The sequence below is a fragment of the Mustela putorius genome, unplaced genomic scaffold (assembly GCF_011764305.1).
Source record: "Mustela putorius furo isolate JIRA1106 unplaced genomic scaffold, ASM1176430v1.1 tig00000196_pilon_pilon_pilon, whole genome shotgun sequence".
Lineage (NCBI taxonomy): Eukaryota > Metazoa > Chordata > Mammalia > Carnivora > Mustelidae > Mustela > Mustela putorius.
Genome location: NW_025421310.1, coordinates 197,954 through 217,072, shown reverse-complemented (window position 1 = coordinate 217,072; position 19,119 = coordinate 197,954). Strand labels below are relative to the sequence as shown.

General features: G+C 53.7%; 1 protein-coding gene across 2 annotated transcripts in view; it reads right to left on the bottom strand.

The window, feature by feature from the left end:
* Window positions 1–19,119, bottom strand: part of RYR1 (ryanodine receptor 1) — a 109,839-nt gene extending 90,720 nt beyond the window's left edge. For both annotated transcript variants that reach the window (XM_045076770.1, XM_045076771.1), the window contains exons 1-19: window positions 18,943–19,119; window positions 14,059–14,178; window positions 12,855–12,959; window positions 11,690–11,764; window positions 11,528–11,606; window positions 11,113–11,225; window positions 10,706–10,799; window positions 9,493–9,586; window positions 9,262–9,336; window positions 8,773–8,929; window positions 8,469–8,633; window positions 6,493–6,614; window positions 5,873–6,068; window positions 3,372–3,507; window positions 3,196–3,291; window positions 2,995–3,113; window positions 2,176–2,309; window positions 844–1,085; window positions 109–301 (exon numbers count right to left, since the gene is read on the bottom strand). In XM_045076770.1, the coding sequence (XP_044932705.1) occupies window positions 109–301; window positions 844–1,085; window positions 2,176–2,309; window positions 2,995–3,113; window positions 3,196–3,291; window positions 3,372–3,507; window positions 5,873–6,068; window positions 6,493–6,614; window positions 8,469–8,633; window positions 8,773–8,929; window positions 9,262–9,336; window positions 9,493–9,586; window positions 10,706–10,799; window positions 11,113–11,225; window positions 11,528–11,606; window positions 11,690–11,764; window positions 12,855–12,959; window positions 14,059–14,178; window positions 18,943–18,990 (2,363 nt within the window). In that variant the 5' untranslated portion in view covers window positions 18,991–19,119. The remainder of the gene's footprint in view (window positions 1–108; window positions 302–843; window positions 1,086–2,175; window positions 2,310–2,994; window positions 3,114–3,195; window positions 3,292–3,371; window positions 3,508–5,872; window positions 6,069–6,492; window positions 6,615–8,468; window positions 8,634–8,772; window positions 8,930–9,261; window positions 9,337–9,492; window positions 9,587–10,705; window positions 10,800–11,112; window positions 11,226–11,527; window positions 11,607–11,689; window positions 11,765–12,854; window positions 12,960–14,058; window positions 14,179–18,942) is intronic.

The following is a 19,119-nucleotide window of genomic DNA, read 5'->3' as shown; positions in this document are numbered from 1 at the left end:
GTAGGCTGCCAGATCCTGGCCTTCTAGGAGGCCATGTTGTGATGAGAGAAGATGTCTTGGAATAGTCCCAGGTCTGGGGCTTGGCAAGGGTCAAGGACAAGTACTTACTTGACACCAGCCGAAAAGCTAACAACAGGGAAGAAGAGCCCATCCAGATTGAAGGCCTCAAAGACGCCCTGCACAGGACAGCCATTGATGCGGAAGGAGATGGACGGCACACTGAGGTCCAGGCAGCAGCTGACCACATCCTCCGGGGCCAGGAGGTGCTGCCCTGGGGAAGTCACCGGGCGTGCCACGTGTCCTGCACCAGAGTCACCAGGGAGGGGTCAGAAGTCAGAGGTCCCTAGACCTCATTGGTCAGAGACCATTGGTCTCAAGAGACAAGAAGCAAATATTAGAGGATCCTATGGGATCTATATCTTGGCAACCCTAAGGTCAAGTGTTCCCATGGAGGGCCCTGGAGCTCAGAGATTAGTGAGGAAGTCAAGGTTCCCCTAAGGTTACAATCTTGAGATTAAAGTCCTCCTGGAGTTATTAGAATTCTGGGAACTTTGGGATCAAAAGTCAAAGATCAGGGATCATAAAGTCTGGAAAGTTTTCTAGGATCTCCAGGGCCAGAGATCATACATCTATCTCCTGGGGTCAGAATTCTGGAAGTTATGAGGCAATGGGTTAGGGCCAAGATCCTGGAAGCTTTCAGTCTTAGGAAATAAGGAATAAGGGGTCAAAAGTTGGCCTATTCTGGAGACCAGGATCCCAACAACCCCAAGATGTGTGGTGAGAAACTTGGGAACTGTGGGGTCAATAATCAGGGATGAGAGCCCCCTGGAAGGGTCCAGGTACCTGTCCAGAGATGCAGGCCATCAAAGCCGTAGGAATAGAGGTCATCGCCGACACCATTACCGCCCCAGCCCTCGCCGCCCCCTGGGTAGGGGCTGTAGCCCTCAGTGAGGGCCCAGCCCACCCGCAGGTGGGTGGCCTGAGCCGTCAGGAATGGAGCCACCTCGTCCACCATCACCTCAAAGTACCATTTGCCATACTGTGTGGTGCCCTCCGCTCGGCCCACAAAGATGTTAGGGCGGATGCTGCAGGAGAGACAGGACAGGAGAGGGAGTGAGGGAGAGATGGGGAGCTGAGTCACGTTGTTGCAGGGGTAGAGGTGGGAGAGGGAGAAAGAGAAGGAGAGATATACACAGGAAAAACAGAAGGCAGAGACATAGAGACAGAGAGAAAAAGCAGAGACAAAGACAGAAAGAGACCTCAAAAACCCAAAGAGTAGTGTGCCTGGCTGGCTCAGTCAGTAAAGTGTGCAACTCTTGATCTCAGGGTTTTGAGTTCGAGCGGCACCTGGGGTGTAGCGATTACTTAGAAATAAAATCTTAAAGGGCGCCTAGGTGGCTCAGTGGGTTAAAGCCTCTGCCTTCGGCTCAGGTCATGATCTCAGGGTCCTGGGATTGAGCCCCGCATCAGGCTCTCTGCTCAGCAGGGAGCCTTCTTTCCTTCTCTCTCTCTCTCTGCCTGCCTCTCTGCCTACTTGTGATCTCTCTCCCTCTGTCAAAATGAATAAATAAAATCTTTTTTAAAAAATCTTAAAAAGACAACAACAACAACAGAGGGACACCTAGGTGGCTTAGTTGGTTAAGCATCTGACTCCTGATGTCGGCTCAGGTCATGATCTCAGGGTCATGAGATTGAGCCCTGTGTCAGGCTCTGCGCAAGGCATGGAACGAACCTACTTAAAATTCTCTCTCTGCTCCTCTCCTTCTGCCCCTCCACACCCACTCTTTCTCTCTCTCTCTCAAAAAACAAACCCAGAGATGAGAGAGATGGGTGAGAGACAAAAGAAAAAAAAAGAAATGGAGGAGAAACAGAGACAGACACAGAGAGAAACAGACAGACAGAGACAAAATGAGCAAACAGAAAAAGAGAGTGAGAGAGGGGAACAGACAGAGGCAGAAATGGAACAGGAAGAGAGGAAAAGAGGAGTGGGAGCCAGAGGATGAGCTGGGGAAAGAGTGGACATCTATGAGACCCAGGTGTCAAGTCCTAGGGCGGGAGGTGTTGGGAGGGACATCCACCTGAATGTGGAGTCTCTGAGTCCAGGAAAGGGTTGAGAGGTTCTGAGATCTGAGGTCAGGGTGAGGTTAGGCTAGCGTTGGAGGTTAGGGACCAGACCTGGTGACATAGTTGATGAGGTTTGTCTGCAGCAGAAGTTCACGGCCAGGGAGCAAGTTCTCAGTAATGAGATCTTGGTTGGAGCGCACGGCCACGCCATTGCACACACACAGGGAACACAGCACATCTAGCACCTGGAAGTCAAGGTCAGAAGTCAGGTGGTGAAAGCACCAAGGCAGGAAGTTCACGGAAGGTCTACAGTGGGAAGCCAGAAGTTAAGGATAATGTGCGAAGACAGGAGATGGGGATTTTGACTGTGAGGAGGTGGTGAACACGGGAGATCAGGGCTCAAAGACGAAGATCAAGAATCAAAGAGAAAGATCAGGGTTGGGGGACACAGGAGCTGGGATGAGGCACTAGCAGCATAAGGAAGGAGAGCCTGGAGTAAGAGCCAAGGGGTCAGAGGGAGGAGGGAAAGGGTTGCTTAGGGAGAGCATGGGGGTCAAGAGCAGATTTTAGACCAGCAGGGGCTGACACTTGTGTCTTTGGGGGCCAGCTAGATAATGGACAAAAGTGAGCGGGTGAGAAACTATGCGCCAGGAACAGGTAGGACCTGTGGCGAACTGGAGAGTGTAAACACAGCTATCTAAAGACTACAAAATTAGAAATTTTAAAAAGTATTTCAGAGATCTAAGGAAGCACATCTGTGGCTCCGAGTCCATTTAAGAACTTTAAGTTTGCGACCCTTGTGTTGAGATGGGAGCATGCACAGAGGAGTCCAAGATGGGGGAGGGAAGTGAGGGAAGTGGAGAATTCCAGGGCATGGGGAAAAGTCAGGGTTCAGCGTGCAGGGCTGAGAGGTGAGGATGAGGGGCCAACCTTGTGGTTCCTCCCGTGCTTGTCCAGGAGGGAGATGATGGACTTGATGTGGTTCTCCTGGATGATGTTTAGCACCTCAGGACTCTCAATCAGGACACAGTACAGCACCTCGAGGATCCCTGTGCAGATGGCAGAGTGACAGGTAAGGAGACTGCGGCCTTCCCCTGTCCTAGCCTGTCCCCAGCCCCTGGGTTCTCCTACCAGAGGAGGCCTCCAGCCGATCCAGCTTGCTAACCAGCCAGTCCAGGTTGGTGGAAAAGAGGGCACAGTTGGTACGATTGCCACGGATCAGGGAGGCTGAGGATGGAAAGAGGGGTCAGACCCAATGGGACTGAGAACCTGTGGCCCTTAGGGGAAGTCAGGCCTGGACCCCTTACCCAGGAGTTCATAGAGCAGGTTCACAATCTCTTTCCAGGACTCGGCTGCCTCCTCCCCTGCAAATTCGGCAAAGTGGGCGGCAGTGGTGTAGACATTTAGGCGGTCAATGCAGTTCAGGACCAAGGAGAGCATCCCCTGGGGAGGGGAAAACAGGGTGAGTCACCCTGGGAGTCCCTGGCCCTCCCTTCCTTGCCTTTCTTGGATTGGTAAATTCATTTGACTTCAACAGCCAGTGACTATGTCCTCAGATCTTATGCCCTTATCCACTCCCATTCCCCTCCTCAGCACCCCACATCTGTCCTCGTCTTCTCTGCCACTGTCCCCAACATAATACATCCTTATTAACATCAGGACTGACTTTGTGCTTTTCCTTCCCGAAGTTGTGTTTCCACCCCATCCACTTCCAAGCACCCCACTCGGGTCCTGTGCTGCCCAGCTCACTCTCCACACCAACCATCACAGAGATTTTCTTTGCATTTTACATTTTCATCTTTGTCTTCTTTTATCATGAATTATAACAGACATATAGAAAGGCACATGAAATCTTGCCATTTGCGACAACATGGATGGAACTAGAGCGTATCATGCTTAGCGAAATAAGTCAAGCAGAGAGAGACAACTATCATATGATCTCCCTGATATGAAGAAGTGGTGATGCAACATGGGGGCTTAAGTGGGTAGGAGAAGAATAAATGAAACAAGATGGGATTGGGAGGGAGACAAACCATAAGTGACTCTTAATCCCACAAAATAAACTGAGGGTTGCTGGGGGGAGGGGGTTTGGGAGAAGGGGGTGGGATTATGGACATTGGGGAGGGTATGTGCTTTGGTGAGTGCTGTGAAGTGTGTAAACCTGGTGATTCACAGACCTGTACCCCTGGGGATAAAAATATATGTTTATAAAAAATAAAAAATTAAAAAAAAAACATATACAGTTAGTCCTTGTTATTTGTGTTAGTTACGTTCTTTAAAGTCACCATGAGGGGTGCCGGGGTAGCTCAGTGGGTTAAGCCTCTGCCTTCGGCTCAGGTCATGGTCTCATGGTCCTGGGATCAAGCCCTGAATCGGGCTCTCTGCTTGGCAGGGAGCCTGCTTCACCCTCTCTCTCTGCCTGCCTCTCTGCCTACTTGTGATCTCTCTCTCTGTCAAATAAATAAATAAAATCTTAAAAAAAAAAATAAAGTTGCCATGAACATGGAGTCAGCAAATACTGAACCAAACAGGGAGTTTCTCTGAGTTACAACATTTTTGTCAAACAGTCAATACATCCTCTTGTTTTATATGTGTGTCTGTTTAAAGACACTGATTTAATACATATTGTTGATTCATTAACATTAAATTCACGGCCAACAGCACTATAACTCATGCCTAAATGAAGCTTATCTAGCATCTATTTTCTCTGTAAGGCACATCTCAGCATCTTGTGCTCAGGAACACTAGGCAGCCCTCCAGAACTACACTTGGAGGCCACTTTAAACGGCAAAATCAACAACAACAAAAAACCACCACAGGGTAGATGGCTGTGACTTCATCTCTCTGATCCATCTGTAGTATGGGAATTACAACCCCCCTTGGGGTTATCAGGAGGATGTCATGCATATAGCACCCTTAGCACATAATAAAGGCTAAATTCTAGGTAGTAATAACCACTAACACTTACATAGCATCTGCTATGTGCTGGCAACAGGCTTCACATATACTAATTCTACTCCATTAGTTTTATTATTGTTACTATTATCATTTCTGGATCAGACTGAGAGTCCCTGGAGGGGAGGAGGGCCAGTCTTTAGCGTCTAAGTGAACATGCTCCTCCATCACCCTGTGGAGACATCAGATCTCCAGACCTTTGTCCAGCCCCCTCCTCCCACCGGGCTCGATCCCCCTCACTCAGACCCGGTACTGAACAGAGACCCCCTCCATATATCTTCCCTTTGTGCTCTTGAGACACACGGACCCCCAGCCCCTGACTGCAACCCAGGGCCCTCCCTGCACTGCCGGTCACTGATGCTCAAAGAACCACCTCTGGCCCTGCCCCCACCCCATGCCCCCCTCTGGTTCGGCCTCCCACAGACACGGGCTTCTGTGTCCCACAGCCTCATCCTCTGACTTCTTCCCAGGCCCGACAGCCTCCACAGGCCTAGCCTCCGCACAGGGCTTCACTTAGGGCTCACTTAGACCCCGCCCCCTGCCCCGGGCCTTCGCCCTGGTTGCGGGCTCTCACAGGCACTGCCCCTGCTCTGCCAAAGCCCTGCCCCTCCCTCAAGGCTCCGCCCATCAACAAATATTCCCCGCCCTTCCTCAACACTCCCTCCCCCCCACTACCACCATCACCATCACATTTCCCCCGCTACCTCAGACCCGCCTCGTAGACTCTCAGACCACTACGTACTCCACCTCCTATACGGTCCCTCAGACTCCGCACTGCCCAGGGCCGCGGCCCCGCCCCTCCCAAGGCTCCGCCCCCCGTGTCCACGAACCCCGCCCCCTGTCGCAGCCTCACCTCCTCCTGGAAGAGGCTCTGGCGGTTCCGCAGGCTGCGCAGCTTGCTCTGCTTCTCCTCGTGCTGCAGCTCCTCGGAGGGCGGCTCGAAGTAGCCGATGAGGTCCTGCAGGCTCAGGATGACACCCTCGATGGGCAGCGCTGTGCCCGCTGGTGGCCCCGAGCCCCGCGGCTTCCCGCTGAAGCTGTCCAGGCCCCTGTGGGGACCGCGCACTTGTCAGCAAAGCGCCCCGAGCGCTCTTATGTGGCTCTCTCATGAGTCCTACCCCAGGCCCCCAAAGAACTCTCATGGACACACCTGTTTTACAGTGGGGGAGACTGAGACTGACATTGGCCTGAGGTCACACAGTGGCCAAGGACATAGCTAGGACGGGGACTCATGCCTGTGTAAGCCAGGGGGTCGTGGAAGCAGGTGTCAGGCTAGGGAGCTCCAGGACCAAGGGTCTGGGTGTCAGGGGTGATCAGAGCTGTGAGGTCAAAGTCATGGTTTTCAAGGTCAGATTAGGGGCCAAGTGTATAGAGGTCAGAGGCTTAAAGGTTAGGGATCCTGTGTATGACCACCTAGAGCCTGGGGGTCAAGGTGGGGCCTGAGGGGGGGGGCAGAGTGGGCAGGTGGCTCACTTGATGAACTGGTTGTACAGGCCAGCAGTGCTGTAAATCATGCGGGCAGCCTGGGACTCCTCCTGCTGGCAGCGGGTCAGTGATAATGCGTCATCCATGTGGCCTTCCTGGTGCAGCATGGCCTGGCAGTGGGAGGGCAGAGAGGTCAGGCCTGGGCCTGGCCACCAAGGGCAATGCCTCCAGAACTCCATCCAGACCCTAGCCCCAGAGCTGCCCCTGTCCTCCAGGGACAGACTCTCTGCCAGACAGACTCTCTATCCCCCTTTACCTGACTCTTCTTCCATTCTATTTGTTCCCCTCTCTCTGCCTCTCCTGTCTCTGTCTTTCCTTTCTCTCTGTCTCTATCCCCCTTTGAATCCGTGTTTGCCTCTCTCTCTCTCTCTGACTCTATCTTACCTATCTCCAGGCCAGACGCTCCCCACCTGTGCCAACTACTGACTTCACATTCTTCCACCAGAAGGCTCTAATGGCACCCCTAACTTAACACGTCCCAGACTGAGTGCCTGACCACCTTTCTGTAAGATGAGACCACCTGGGCTTCCAGCTTTCAGCTGAGCCAACCTCCCCAGGACCTCACCCAGTCCCCTGGCTGCAAATACTGCCAGTGTTGATGGTTCCCACAGTCCCCCCTCAGGCCAGGCCCGTCTCTATACCCTCCCAGCAGATAACCAACTACAACCCCCATTTTTTTGCAGACAGGTATTTCCCTACTTTTCCGACTCATTCACTCTTTATCGAGGGGTTCTGTTCTAGACACTGGATCTCTGTCATCCTGAGCTGACACTTGACTCTCTCCGACTCAGTTAATGGCACTTCCGACCTTCCAGCTGCTCAGGGCAAAAATCATGGTCTCATTCTCAACCCCTTTCCCTCCCACCTCAATAACCAGTCTGTCAGAAAATCCTGTTGGCTCCACCTTCGCAATATAACCAGAATCTGCCACCTTCCCCACTCCACAGTCCCCACTGTGGTCCTGCCACTGTTTTGTCCCACCTGACCATGGCAGCAGTCACCCCCTGGGCTCCCACTCCAGCTCTGCTCCCCACCCCCTCCCCATCTATTCCCACAAGCAGCTGAGGAACCCCATGAACCTCAGGTCACCTTGCTGGTCTGCTTAAAACTCTCTTGGGGCTCCATCACTAAGAGTAAAAGCTAGGACCCTGCCCATGGCCCACTAGGCCCCATGTGATCTGCTCACATCTCCTCTCTGTCATTATCTTCCAAGACTTGTCCCTCAATCTCTGCGCTCCTGCCAAACTGGATCTTCTTTCTGGTATTGCAACAAACCAATCTCAGTCCAACCTCAGGGCCTTTGCACATGATGTGCCTTCTATCCAGAGCAGCTGTGTACTTCATTAAGGACAGTTTATTCACTATGTCTCAGTATTGGGAGGGCAGGAGACAGGTCTATATAGCTTTCCTACTTTTCCATATACACATCCAAGACAACTGGGGTATTCAGTAACTTGCTGAAAATTGTTCTTGGTCTGTTTGTCACTGGCTCTCTCTCTCTGTATGTCTCTCTCTGTCTTTTCCATCTCTCCTCTCTTTGTCTTTCTCTGTTTTTCTGTTTCCATGTCTTTTTAAAGACTTATTTATTTGAGAGAGAGAGAGAGAGCATGCACACAAAGAGGGAGGGAAGCAGACTCCCTGCTGAGCAGGGAGCCCAACACAGGGCTTGATCCCAGGACCCTGGGGTCATGACCTGAGTCGAAGGCAGGGACTTCAGTGACTGAACCACTCAGGAGCCCCTGTTTCCACGTCTTTTTGTCTCTGCCTTTCTCTGTCTCTGCATCTCTCTCTCTCTCTGACTCTCTCCCCCTCTGTCTATCCCTTTCTTCCTTCCTGTCTCTCTCAATCTCAGTTTCTCTCTCAGTACTGCCCTTAACTTCCCAAAGGCACAGGCACAACTACCCCCACAGTCTCATTCCCACCCCTGCCGGCACCCCCACGCTTTCCCCTCACCAGGCACCCACCTTCTTCTTGAGCACACCAAGCCGCAGGGCCTTGGGGTCTGGGGCGGCATAGGTGAGCCACAGGCCTGAGGCCACGTGCTGCACGAAGCACAGTGACTCCCCATACTTGATCTCGGGGGGACCCATGCCATCCACATCCCGCTTGGGGGCCATATCCAGCTTCTCCTGCAGGGGCAGGGCACAGAGGTCAGCCTCCTCTGCCTGTGTATTTAATCGGGAAGCCATGTCCCAGAGAGCCTGCAGAATGGGGGCTGGGGCTGGATTCAGGCTCCAAGTGAGGGAGGGCACCCTGACCCCCACCGACCTTGGAGATGCGGAAGCAGAAGGAGGTGGCCTTGGTGTGGGCCTTGCTGGCATCAACCACCACCAGGCCCTGGTCCTCGGTGAGCGCCAGGTACCGCCCAGTGGTGACGTGCCGGATACGGAGCGGCTGGCCCCAGCGCAGGTGGCTCCCACTCCAGCTGCGAAGGGTGAAGGCACCGAGGGTCGGAGGACTGCCCAGTGCTCCCATGGACACCACCACCTTGGTTCAAACCTCATCAAGCCCCCAGACTTCTTCTGGGGGGCTGCTCCCCACATTTTTACTGGGGACCCCCGATCTCTCCCTCAGGAATGCCCACCTTCCCCTAAGGCCTTTCCCTCTAGAATTCAAGGACCCTGAAAGCCCTCATCACCTTCTTGGGCTCCCCAGATTTTCCCTCACAAGTCTCCAGTTTCTTTCTTAGATCTTCCTTCAAGATTCTCTCTCTCCTCCCAGGCCCCCACCAAGAGCTCTCACCCCCAAACCCCCCACCTGATTCTCAGCGGCTCCAGTCTCCAGAGGGAGCGGGCGTGGGTGCACACAGCTCCCCCCTCATAGTGGACAAGTCTGGGGACACGAGAGAAAGTGAGGTCAGGGGTTCAGTCACCAGCCTCCCCAAAATGTGATCCCCAACCCTGCTCACAGGGTGCTATCCCCCCAACCTGCCTCACTGCTCCCCACTCCTGCCCCAACACCCCAGGGCCTCTTGTCCCCATCCCAGACCTGCGCTGGTCCTCACTGTCAGCAGGGGAAATGGTCAGACATTCATCCATGTGTCCGTGATAAAGGCGGAGGACATGGCCCCCAGTTACATAGCCTGGAGAGGAGCAAGGGAAAGAGGTCATCAAGGGGCTGGAGCCCTGGAGAGGCTCAGGAGCCAAAGACGAGTCCAGGGGTCCTGCTTTTCCTCTGTGGGAGGCTGGGGCTGAGTTTGGGGGGTCTGCAGTTGGAGATCTGAGTTTTGGGATCCAAAGTGGCAGTCTGAAATTTGGGCTAAGTTCGAGGACTGAAGTGGGGGTATGAGATTAGGGCCCAAGGTGGGGGATGTAATTTTGGGAGTCTGAGTATACAGGGCTGAGGTTGGGGGGGGTTGTGAATCTGAGTTTGGATTTTTGAGGTTGGAGTCAGGGGTTTGAGTCTAATGTTCCCCGATACTAGGCTCTGAGTTTCAAGCCTTGATTTGGGGTCTGTGGTTAGAGGTGCAATGGTTGGGTCTCAGGCTAGAGTCTGGACTTGGGAGTGTTGATTTTGGAGGTGTGAGGCTTGTATCTGAGCTTTGGGGTCTGAAGTTAGATCTGGGCTTTGGAGTCAGAAGCTGGTATATTTGAGATTAAGGCCAGAAGTTTCAGTAGTTTAATTCTCAGCTTGGGTGTGAGGTGTGGGTGTGAGAGTTGGGGGTCAAAGTTTTGGGGTCATGCTGTGGGGTCCTAGCATAAGGGTCTGAATTTGGAAGATTTAGGTACCTGAGGTTAAAACTTGGAGGTCTGAGGTCAGTTGGCCGAGGTTTGGGATCTGACTTGGGTATCTGAGTTTAAATTTGGGGGTCTGAGTGTGGGAGCTGATCTGGGAGCTGATGGAGACACAGGTTTCCATCTGTGTTTGTCATGTGAGGCTTGGGCATCTGAGGGACAAGCTCCATATGTAATATTTTCAGCTTTGGATTTGAGTGTAAGGGTCTGAGTGACCCCCAGGACATGGTTTGGCATGTGAGATTTGGGGTCTGGATTCAAGTGTCTGACACTGAGTTTGGGGTTTGGGGTCTGAGCTCCAAGGTTCTGGATTTGGGGTCAGCTGGATGTCTAAATATGAGGGTCATAAAGTGGAGATCTCAGTTTGGGGTCTGAGGTTCCAAGGCTCAGTAGGGACATGTTTGGGGGCAGATGAGAGGTCTGTTTTGGGGGTCTCAGTTTAGAGGCAGGAGGCCTGGGACCCTCACCTTCTTCGCAGCCAGAGCAGATGGGGTTCATATTCCACAGTGTCTGCATGAAGGAGGCATCGACCTGGAGCTCCCCGCTGGCCGTGGACAGGTGCTAGGGGCAGCCAGGATGTGGCGGTCAGAGACGATGGCGGGGTGAGCAATAGTTCCAGAGTCAGAGGCCACAAACCAAAGGCAGAAGCCGGGAAAGCAGCAGACAGGAGACAAAATCAGAGATCACACATCAGGAAACCAAGATCCAACGGGAGACACGGGACACCAAAGGCCGGAAGTGGATGCCAGAAGTCAGGAAGCTCGAAAGTGGGGGCCAGAGAGCCAGCAAAAGGAGGCTGAGGAGGTGGGCGGGGCGGTCCCGGGCCCCGCCCCCCGGGGGGCAGCAGTACCTGGGCTGGGGGTGGACTGCTCACCAGGTAGCGCTCTGAGGAGACACTAACAAGGATGAGGTCATCCCCCACGCGGACCTTCTCTCCTTCCGACCTCTGCTTGGAGGCCGGATGCATCGTCCACCAACAGGCCTCTCCTGTGGAGCAGGCCCTGCTGTCAGAATGAGGGCTACCCAGAACGCCCCTCCCCGAGGGCTTCCCAGCCACGGAGCCTCCTGGCCCTCAGTCCCGAATTCTCCTGTCATCTCCGATTACCTACTCTTTGCCTCACGTCCTCCGTTTCCACTCTCGGACCCTCTGCCTCGGGTTCCCCCATGTTGACCCAAGTTGCTCTTGTCCCCCCGCATCCCCGCCCCAGCCCCCCCAGTCCTGCACCTCCTGCGCCCCAGCCCCTGCCTGCAGTCTCCCCATTGCGGCCCTCCCCACTCCAGCCCTGCACCTGTGGCGTCTTCCTGCAGTCCCACGTCGAAGGCCAGCTTGTCAGTCATGGAGCGGGAGGTGGTAAGGCAGCTCAAGTACTAGGGTGGTAGAGGGGGGTCAGCCTCCTCTCGAAAACCCTGCATCCCTGCCCCTGCCCAGCTGCCCTCGTTCTGGCACTCACCATGCCGCTGTGTGTGTGCCGGAGCAGGATGGCATGGCCGTACAGGAGTGTCCTGTGGCCTCCGCCCTGGGATGACTGGGGGGAGGGGAGGATAGAGAGGGCACAGAGTGAGCACAGAACCCCCCCGAGGCATCTGGCCTATCCCAGGTAGCAATATGCTCCCCATAAAACACCATGCTCAGGCCTGGACACAAGGAAGCCTTGGGTCAGAGCCTCAACAGATTCTTTGCCTCATTTTCCCCATTCGTGGAAGTAGGGACTATGTCTCTAAGAAGCCTGTGGATGGGGTGTTTTATATTTCCCAAAGCCCACTCTGTCCTCCCTGCCTCCTTCATCTTGTTAACCAGGTCCCAAAGGCCCTCGGGGAAGCTGAACCCCTCTTCCTGTTCCCTGGGGGTTCTCAGGGAAACGCCAATACCTCATGTACCATGGGCCTTGGCCCCTTCTGCTGTAACCTGTCATAACACAGCTGAGCTGCAGCCAGTGTGCACTGGAATAGTCCTGCCAGCTGTCAAACTTTTGAACCTTGCATGGGGTGGCTGTGCTGTCACATAACCCCCTGCCCCCGCCAAGCATAAAGAGACTTGGCCCCTCCTTAGGGGAAGGGCCACCCATCTCTTGATGGCATCATGCCTCCCATCCTGGCTCTCACATGCCCATGCTCTGAAGACCCATGTGATGGGCCCCAAGATCACATGGCCGACCCACTCCTGGAGCGGAGGGGACCCACACTTGGGACAGGGGGAGGTGAGAGGGGAGGTCCCATGCAGAGAAGAGCTGGGATCGGGGTTGAAGGAAAGGATGGGAAAGAGGAGAAAGGAGCAAGCTGGGGCACGGGGGCTCAGAAGCCCCTACTCCCTTCCTTCCTGCCTGCCTGGCCTGTCTGGGCTCCACAGCCCCTGACAACTGGGGTGGGGGAGGCCCCCAGCCCCTGTGTGCAGGATGTGGGCCCAAGAGGCAGGCCTAGTGTCAGGAGAGGGGGGAAGGACAGGTGACACCCAAGGCCAGACCTACCCACTTATCCAAATTGAGGGCCTGTGAGGGTCGGGACAGAGAGAGGAAGAAGAGCAGATGGTGAACAAGCCCCAGGTGTTCCCGCCCAGCCCTACCCCTGCGCCCCACCCCTGTGCCCTGCCCCTGCACCCTGCTGGGGCAGGAGCCTCACCTCCACACCAGCCTCCACGGTGTTGGCCAGCATCTCCTGCAGGGCTCGGACCGACAAGGACTGCTCCAGGATGAAGCAACAGATGGCCAGATCGGGGGGCACATTCTGGGATGGGGGGAGATTTGAGTGGGGGGCCCGAAGGCCCCTGAGTCCCAGCCTGAATACCCATACCCCTTAGAGACCCAGACCTGACCCCAATCCCCCAAGAAAACGCTACACTCTGCCACCCCTTCAGACACCCCAAATCTATACCGACATCACAGAAAGCATGCCTCCTTCAAACACCTAAACCCCACCTGAACCTCACAGAAGCTTCCACACTACCCTCCCCACCTGAGTACCCCACACCCCACCTCATCTCCAAAGGAGCCTCAGCCCTCTCTCAGACACACTGCACCTACTCCATTGCCATGGCGTTCCCCTGTAGCTAACCCAAATCTCTGCGACCCTGCAGAAAGCCCCACCCTGCCGTCACCATCAGATAGTCCCAAATCCTGCCTCCTTCCTCAGACACTGTGAACACTGCTTCCAAATCACAGGAGGGTCCAACCTTGGGCCTTCCTCCTCAGTCTCCCACTCAGTTACCTCAGACTCATGAGTACCCTCTCCCTTGGACCCAAGACTCTCTGACCCCCTCAGACCCTTGGCCTCCTCCACCGTCTGACTCTATGGCCCCTGCCTTTCCCCCGCCCCCAGGTCACCTCTACTGTCAGACCTTGAGCCCACCTCCCTCTCAAACCTGGGCTCTCTCCACTCTCAGCTTCTAACTCCCTCTCCAGTCAGCCCCTCTGACCCTGCTGGCACCCCCCAACACTCCAGGCCCTTTTGCTTTGGATCCAATGTCCTCTGCCCCCTTGGACACCTGCCTCTTGAGATTCCGGAGCCCCTGCCCCTCCCTCCACAGACCTACCTACCTCAGGCCTCTGGCCCCCTTTGCTTTGCAACTCCCCATTTTCTCTCCCATCAGCAGTCGCCTCCAGAGCCCCTCTTTTTATTTAACTCAAGATTCTCTATCCCCTCAGACCCCCCACCCCCTCAGGTCCCCACTCCCACCTGCCTCAGACCTCCAGCCCCCTTTCCTTCTTAGTCCCTCTCTGTTTTTCCTCCTGTCAGCAACCCCTCTTCAGACCCAGACCCCACTTCTTCTGACCCTGGACTCTGCCCCTTCAGGACACCCCCGCTCCACGCACACTCCCACACAGACCTGGGCATTGCTGGTGGGCTCCAGGAAGCAGAGGCGGTTGCCAAAGCCCTCGGCGGCCAGGCAGAGTTTCAGTTGCTCCTTGAGAACAGTGGCGCTGCACTGAAGGACCACTTCGTCGTCCTGGGGGACGGGCCGCGGGGTCAGGGCTCCCGCAGACACTGCAGCCCATCACCACACCCTTCTCCTCATGAAAGGGATGGCCTCTGGTGAGACCCATCTCACCATGTGTCACATGCGGGCCCGTGCCAAGGACTCCACACACTTCTAACATCCCAGGAGATAGGAACTAGAGTCATCCCCATTGTAAAATGGGAAAACTGAGGCTCAAGGAGGCAGCAGAGCTTGTCCAAGGCCATACACCCGACAAGGGGAAGTGGTGGGATTTGAACCCCAGTCCTGCTGGCTCCACTGAGGAGCCAGGTGAGCAGGTGAGCCGTTTGAGGTGGAGACTGTAAGCACCCTAAGTTCAATGCCTTTTAAGCTCAGCCTTCTCTAATGTCTCTCTTGTGTTTCAGTAATGGTGATCAATTAAGGAGTTCTTTTTTTCCTTCCTTCCTTCCTCTCTCTTTATTTCTTTCTTTCTTTCTCTCTTATTTAAGCAGGCTCCACACCCAGCATGGCGCCCAATGCGGGGCTCAAACCCACGATCCTAAGATCAAGACCTGAACTGATACCAAGAGTCACCACAAGGAGTGCCTTCTAATGACATGTGAATGCAATGCCAAGCCCAGACTAGATCCTGGGTGGTAGGGGACAGGCTATGAGAGACTCCTGGTGACTGCTGGTGAAAACCTGACCAGGACTGTGACAGATAACAGCATCAGAGTGATACTACATTTCCTGACATTGATAACTGCTCTGCGGTTTTGTAAGAGACTGCCCTTGTTTCTTGGGAAACAGACACTGAAAGTGTTTTAGGACTTAAGAATCATGTCCACAGCTTACTCTCAAACAGTTTAGGGGCAAAATGTGCAAAGAGAGGGAGGGAGAGAGAGATAAAGCAAATGTGCCAAATCTTAACAAGTGGGGAAAAATTACCCAAGGCCACATGGGAGTTCTTCCAAGTAACCTTGCAACTTTGCTCTAAGCTGGAAATGATTTCAAGATTATAATTTAAAGTTTTAAGTAAAATAAAGTATTTTCTATGTGCCGGGTCCCTTTCCAAGAACTTAACACACATCAACTTATTACTGAATCCTCTGAGAAAAGTTCCAGGATGTGAACCTGTGGAAACTGAGACCCAGAGAGGTCAAGTAACCTGCCTGAAGTCACACAGCTGTCCTGTGGCTGAGCTGGGATTGGATCCCAACGCCATGGCTCTATATGCCACACTCTTTGAACACTAGACTACCTCTTCTTATATCAGTGAAGTAGCCCATAGCTCCAGTTATAACTAATATAAATGTGCATGGGAGAATGCCCAACACCTAGACATCAGTCAAAAGTGATAGAGACCCCAGCTCTTAACCACTGAGTAAGGCAGCGGTTATTCCTTTCTACAGCTGAGAAAACAGGCTCAAAGAAGTTTGGAGTCCTGCCCGAGGACACACAGCCTCCAGCCCTTCCATCCAGCATATCACACAAACTCGCTCTAGTCCTGGGCTCCCGAGCACACAGGCGGCCCCCAGCCCGCCACTCAGCCAGGGTGGAAGGACAGATCTGTAATCTATAACCTTCAACCCCAACCTCCTGGCACATGCTGGGCACTTGTGTGTGCACAGGGCTAGACATGTACTAATACATGTCTAATACATTGCATGTATTAAGTGCTTACTGTCTACTCGGCCTTACGCTCAGAGCTTTACATTCCTTCAGCAGACACTTATTGATGGTGGCTCTTGCCAGGCCCTGATCTAGGCACCAGATATAGAGCAGAGAAAAAAGCAGATCAAGTCCCTGTCCTCATGGGGCTGCCATCCTCTTGGGGGATACACACAATACACAAGGGAATAGATGCATCATTTTCACTTCAGTGGCCAGTGCTATGAAACAAATAACCCAGGCTGGTGTAACAGAGTGGCTTTGGGGGTAGAGATGACATCAGTGAGGGGGTGAAGTGGCAGCCTCTCCAAGGAGATGACCTTTGAGCTGTGCCTTGTCCAACTAACAAGAAGAGGATCTGGCCTGCTCATCTTGGAGCAAAGAACATTCTGGAAGCCAGGGGCAGACAATGCAGGTGCTGAGGAATAGCAAGGGACACAGGAGGCAGTAGAAGCAGGAGTGAGAAAGCAAGAGAAGATGAGCTCAGGGAGAGTTGGCATGGAGCCCCTTGAATCCTTATGGTACCTATTTTTGCCCCCATTTCCCAGCTTAGGAAACTGAGGCTCAAAGAGAAAACTTAAAATCACTTGCCCAAAGTTAGGAAGCAAGCAAATGGCCAACCAGGATATCAGCCAGAGACCGGAGACCCAATCATACATCAAGATTCTCTGACTTCCTCCTGCAGCAGAATGAATGGAGGTGGCCTGGTTACAAAAGCAGCTCCCTTACTGCCTTGGTTTCCCATCTGACACCAAGGGCACAATTCAGCAACTCTGCGGGGAGGGGAGCAGGGAATCCGTACCATTACCAGCCTTCAGGAGGCTCTGACACCAGCTATGCTTTGAGCAACCCCAGCACAGGCAGGGCTAGAGGTCATCACCCATCAAACAGAAATGAAATCATTTGTGGGGGAGTATGGCCACCATGCTTAAAAAGTGAAATCAAGTAGAGTAGAACAGAGTAACATGCCCCTCCCCGTTCTAAGGGCTCCCTACATTTTATGAAACCTGTTTCTGGGAAAAAACAGGTACTGTGAATGCACCCAACTTGTCTATAATCACACGAATTGGGAGGTGACCCAAATGTCCATCAGCAGGTGAATTGAGAAACTAATTGTGGCACGTTCACACAGTGTGGTATCACTCAGGAACAAAAATAAATAAGCTCTCGGCACATGCTACGTGGATAATGTCAAAACAGGTTGAGCAAAAGAAGCAAGGCAGAGGAGCAGATGTGGTCTATGAAACCCTCAATGTTCCTAATGGAGATTACCGGGAAATACAACAGACAGACAAAGCAAGTACTGAGAAGAGCAAGAGGGAACTTTCTGGGGGTAAAGGAAATGTTCTATGTCTTGCTTACGAGGTGGTTCCATGCCTATGTGAAGTTTCTCGAGACTCACTGAACTAGGACACCTAAAATGGGTACAATTTATTGCATTCCGCCCCAATAAAGTTGGGTTTTAAAAATAATGTGTGTGTGTATTTGCATGCACTGAGTTGCAAGGTAAAATGTATTTCTGACTGGTGTGATGAGGTCCAAAAAGTGTGAGAGAAATACCACACCATCTCAATAAAGCTCAGGAAAACAGACCTAGTCTGGGCCCAAGAGATGCCTGGTGCCAGAGCTTAACCTGGCAAGTGTGAGTTCAGTTCTCCTCTTGTGAAAGCAGAGGGGCTGGGTCCCAGGGGCATCCAGAGATGGTACTTCCTGGCCTTGACCTTGGGCAAGTGACTATACCACTCAGGTCTTGGTTTCCCTCAAATCTCCCAGGAAGATAAAGATAGGGGCCTACCTCAGAAGATAGGGCAGCCGAGGATATAATTAGATGTCTCAGGAGACTGAGGCCCTGGGCATGGGGCCTGATGTAGAGTGGCTGCTCAAGGCTGATACCATGGCCATGGTCTTATTAGGGACGGGGAGGAGGGGAGAGCCCAACCCGTAGTGTCCACTCGGGGCTAGAGCTGGGGCAAGAGTCTAGGGTGAAGCCAGGCCTCCTTTGTGGCTGAATGGCCAGCTGTCCCTATCCTTCACTACCAGTCCCAGCTGTTTGTTCCTCCCTCCCAGGAAACCGGACCCAGCTCACCAGGGTCCTATTCTGGGGACTGGAATGCTGTGTCAGCATTTCCCAGGGCCTGTGTGGAGGAGGGGAGGGGCTAGTGCAGGGTCAGCAGACCTGGCCAAGAAGAGAGAACATCCCCTCCCATACACTCTGCCCCACACCCAGATCAGCCACTGGGAGGGAAAAGTGGGAAGGACTCTGAGATGGACAGCCCCTCCCCTCCCCATACTCTCCCTGTCCCCTGCCCAGGCCCCAGAAAAGCTGGCTATTCTGGGAGGGACACCTGTTGTTCCAATTCCCATCCCTGCCCCCCAGCAGGGGATCAGAGATGCCAGGAGACAGAGCTAGGGAGGCAGAACAAAATGAAGAAGGCCTAAAGCCAAAGAACAAAGACAGAGACAGAGACAGGGAGAGACAGCAAGACAGAGAACCCAAAAAGATGGTTAGGGAGAGACACTACCCAAAGACGATTAGTAGCCATATTTGGTCCTACTACCCAAAAGGGAGGAGGGAAGAAAGAAGACACAGAACCCGAAGGTCCCCCCCCCCAGGAGACCCTCAATGGCTGGAAGTTTCAAGAAGTTAGGTCCTCCATACCACCCCAGCCTCCTTCCCAAAATTTAAACTAGGTCAAAGTCTGGAGCAAAAGAGAATCAGGCTAGGTGGTGTGGCGTTGGGGGAGGGGGAACAGCTAAATTAAGCTCAGGAATTAGAATCACCTTCCCCAAGTGCCCACTTCCAGGGTGGTGGGGAGTGGGTGGGAGGGAGGTGCTCCCTCAGCGGCCCCTCTTCTCTAGGACAAATAACTAATGTCAGAAGAGAGTGTGGCTGAAGATCCCCCTCCCCATTCTGCAGTCCCAAAGTCTTCTAATCCTGGTGAGAAATGTGAGCGAGACTGAGAGACAAAAAGGAGAAAGAGTGATGGTCACCCAGAGGGACCGAGGAATAGACCCTGAGACTCAAAGGCCACCAGCAATCAGTACAGAGATATCCCAAGACAAAGATACACTCAGAGGACCCGAGAGATAGCCCCCGAGACCCCCTAACACAGAGATACGCACCGTGCGCAGAAACTGGACCTCATCCTCGCCCTCTCCTCCGTCACCCATGATGTTGAGGCCCAAGGGGCACGGGCTGAGGTCAGGGAATAGGAGGACGGAGCTGTAGGCTGGGCGGGTGGGCTGGGGGTGGGCTGGGGTCGGAGACCTCTGGGGCACCCGGGAGGTAGATGGAACTGA